This window comes from Lactuca virosa, chromosome 7, assembly GCF_052849685.1.
Source record: "Lactuca virosa cultivar CGN04683 chromosome 7, Lactuca_virosa_CGN04683_v6, whole genome shotgun sequence".
Taxonomy (NCBI): Eukaryota; Viridiplantae; Streptophyta; class Magnoliopsida; order Asterales; family Asteraceae; genus Lactuca; species Lactuca virosa.
The window spans coordinates 161,407,880-161,410,409 of record NC_136432.1 but is presented as its reverse complement, the minus strand read 5'-3'; the positions used below and the strand labels follow the sequence as shown (position 1 = coordinate 161,410,409).

General features: G+C 37.9%; 1 protein-coding gene across 1 annotated transcript; it reads left to right on the top strand.

Annotated features, from left to right (window-relative positions):
* Nucleotides 1-304: 304 nt before the first annotated feature.
* Nucleotides 305-1,989, top strand: LOC145123773 (uncharacterized). Its single transcript, XM_079058981.1, has 2 exons — nucleotides 305-1,025; nucleotides 1,371-1,989. The coding sequence occupies exons 1-2, from the start codon at nucleotides 395-397 to the stop codon at nucleotides 1,787-1,789; spliced, it is 1,050 nt and encodes a 349-aa protein (XP_078915107.1). The 5' UTR covers nucleotides 305-394; the 3' UTR covers nucleotides 1,790-1,989.
* The last annotated feature ends 541 nt before the right edge of the window (nucleotides 1,990-2,530 follow it).

Below are 2,530 nucleotides of genomic sequence, written 5' to 3'. Positions count from 1 at the left end.
AAAGAAAAGAAAAGAAATTAATAATAATCTTTTCATATTCTTTGTATCGAAAGAAATACACAAAAATAATAGATTTTAATGTTTTCTGGTCAAGGAAAAAAGGAATGAACTGAAAGAAAAACAAACCACTTCAGTATATCACAGATGAAATATTAAATTCTCCATACAAAGGATGAAGTTTATGGGTCAACATTTGAATTATCACAAAAAATACAAGTGTGAACATCATCTGCACGTAGGTCCCACTGGGATGTACTTAAATACATATCGCGGAAGCCCACACTTTCCTCCATTTATTACCATCCCTCCACCACCCCCGATCTCACATATTTCCGACTATTTATACCCACATAACTCCGCCTCCACTCCACTACCTCCGCCACCACAAACTGCCATGGGCTTCTCTCTTAAACTCGCCGTGGTTTCCGCCACTGTCTTGTCAACCGCTGTCATGATAAAACTTGTAGCACCTGTCATTATGGAGCTGACAATCTCCGACCTTCCTTTCATATGGACCTCCGTCATCTCTTGGCTCAAACCGCCGTATCTTTACGTCGTCATCAACTGTATCATCATCACCATCGTTGCTTCTTCACGCTTACAGTCCAAGCTCGATGATTCTCCTTCTCCCTCGATCTCAACTCTCCCAACTGCACTCCTACTCTCAACTGAGCCCGTCAAGGTTGAGCTACCCCCACTGGAACCACCGTTCCACGGTGGTCAATTGGCGAATGAACCCGTGAAGATCACCGCCGCTAGTTACGGCGATAGTCCGATGTTTGTTCAAGCTCCGGAACCGGATTTTGGTATTCCTCAGTTTACTGATGTATACAAGGATGAAGATATGAAGGTAGCAGCCGAAGCTTATGAAGAAATCACAAATAATAAAATTAATAAGCATGTAATCTCGATGTCTTCCTGGACCCCGTCAAATATAAATCAAGTAGATCTCACTTTTCCGGTGGAGAAACCACCAGCTTCCGCCAGATTCAGCCACCGGAAACCTGCAAAAGGCAGCGCCGAAGGTAATAATACTCACTCTCTTTCTCTTTAAGCTCTTTCACATTTAACACGTCGTTACACGAAGTTTACATCTTCAATTTGTTATTCGTAATCGCCGGTGATACGCCGGAGTATTCAACGGATATACACTGAGTTTTCAATCAAAGATATTACGATATTGCCCTTTGAAGACGGTGAGGAAGAGGACAAACAGAACTTACTAGCCGTAATCTTGAAGCTTGATCCTTCCACTATAATTTAAAAAGATAAGACTAACATCGTCATAAAAAAATGACACCATGAAGATAACGTCAGCTTTCTCTGGGTTTTACACTTTACAGTTAACAGTTGACACCATGGATTTGCAGGTGGACGGACGTTGGGAATTGCGAAGCCGAAGCGTCAGGACACGCTGGAAACCACGTGGAAGACAATAACGGAGGGCCGGTCGGTGCCTTTGACGAGACACCTACGTAAATCTGACACGTGGGAGACACACCGCAACTCCGAGGACTCACCAATCGAGCATCACCCCGAAAGGATGACGAAGTCCGATACGTTTGACGTCAACCGCGGAGGTGGCAGTAGTAGGAAACCACCGCCTTTGCCGTCGAAGCTGAGTCGGTCGGGTGGGTCAGGGAGGCTGAGGAAGGATCCGTCGTTGGGGCAGGAGGAGCTTAACCGGAAAGTGGAAGCCTTCATCAAGAAATTCAATGAGGATATGAGATTACAGAGACAAGAATCCTTGAATCAGTACATGGAGATGATCAATCGTGGGGCACATTAAATTGGCAACGGTCGTTCGTACATACGTTCGTCCTTTTGTTCATCGTTTCATCAAGTTTTTTTTTTTTTTTTTTTTTTTTTTTGGGTTACCAATGATTTTCTAATGATAAAGATCCAATCGTAGAGTATAGGAGTAAAAGATTGTATATTAGATCATATTCATAATGGAATATAATATTTTTGTGTTTTATTTTGTTAAAATGTTTTTATATGAATATATAGTTTTTGAGTGTGTTTTGTAAAATTAGCCGGTAACTTATAGTTGATAGTGTTTTTTTAAACGCTATGTAAACTAACATTTAAATTTGGAGCGTTTTGTTTAAACTAAATGCTATAAACTTATGATGCCAAATGAGTTTTTTTGTTTAAAACGAAACGTTTTGTTAAACGTTAGAAATTAAAATTAAAATGTTAACAATATAATAAATACTTAATTGTTACAACAAATAGTTTAATAATAGAGAAATTATTAATTTGGTTAATTAGATTAAAGAACATTATTTGTTTAATAATTGAGAAATTATTAATTTGGTTAATTAGATTAAAGAACATAAGCTTAAATATATTCCACATATTTTGCATTTGAAATAACAAATAACAAATTGTTACGATAACAGCATATTTTTGAGAATAATAAAGGCAAATAAATAATTTTGTAGTTGATCTATTTTTTATCTTTGAAAAATATGTGTGTGACTTTTGTATAATTACTAATGTTTTTGATTTTTGAAATACATTGTAA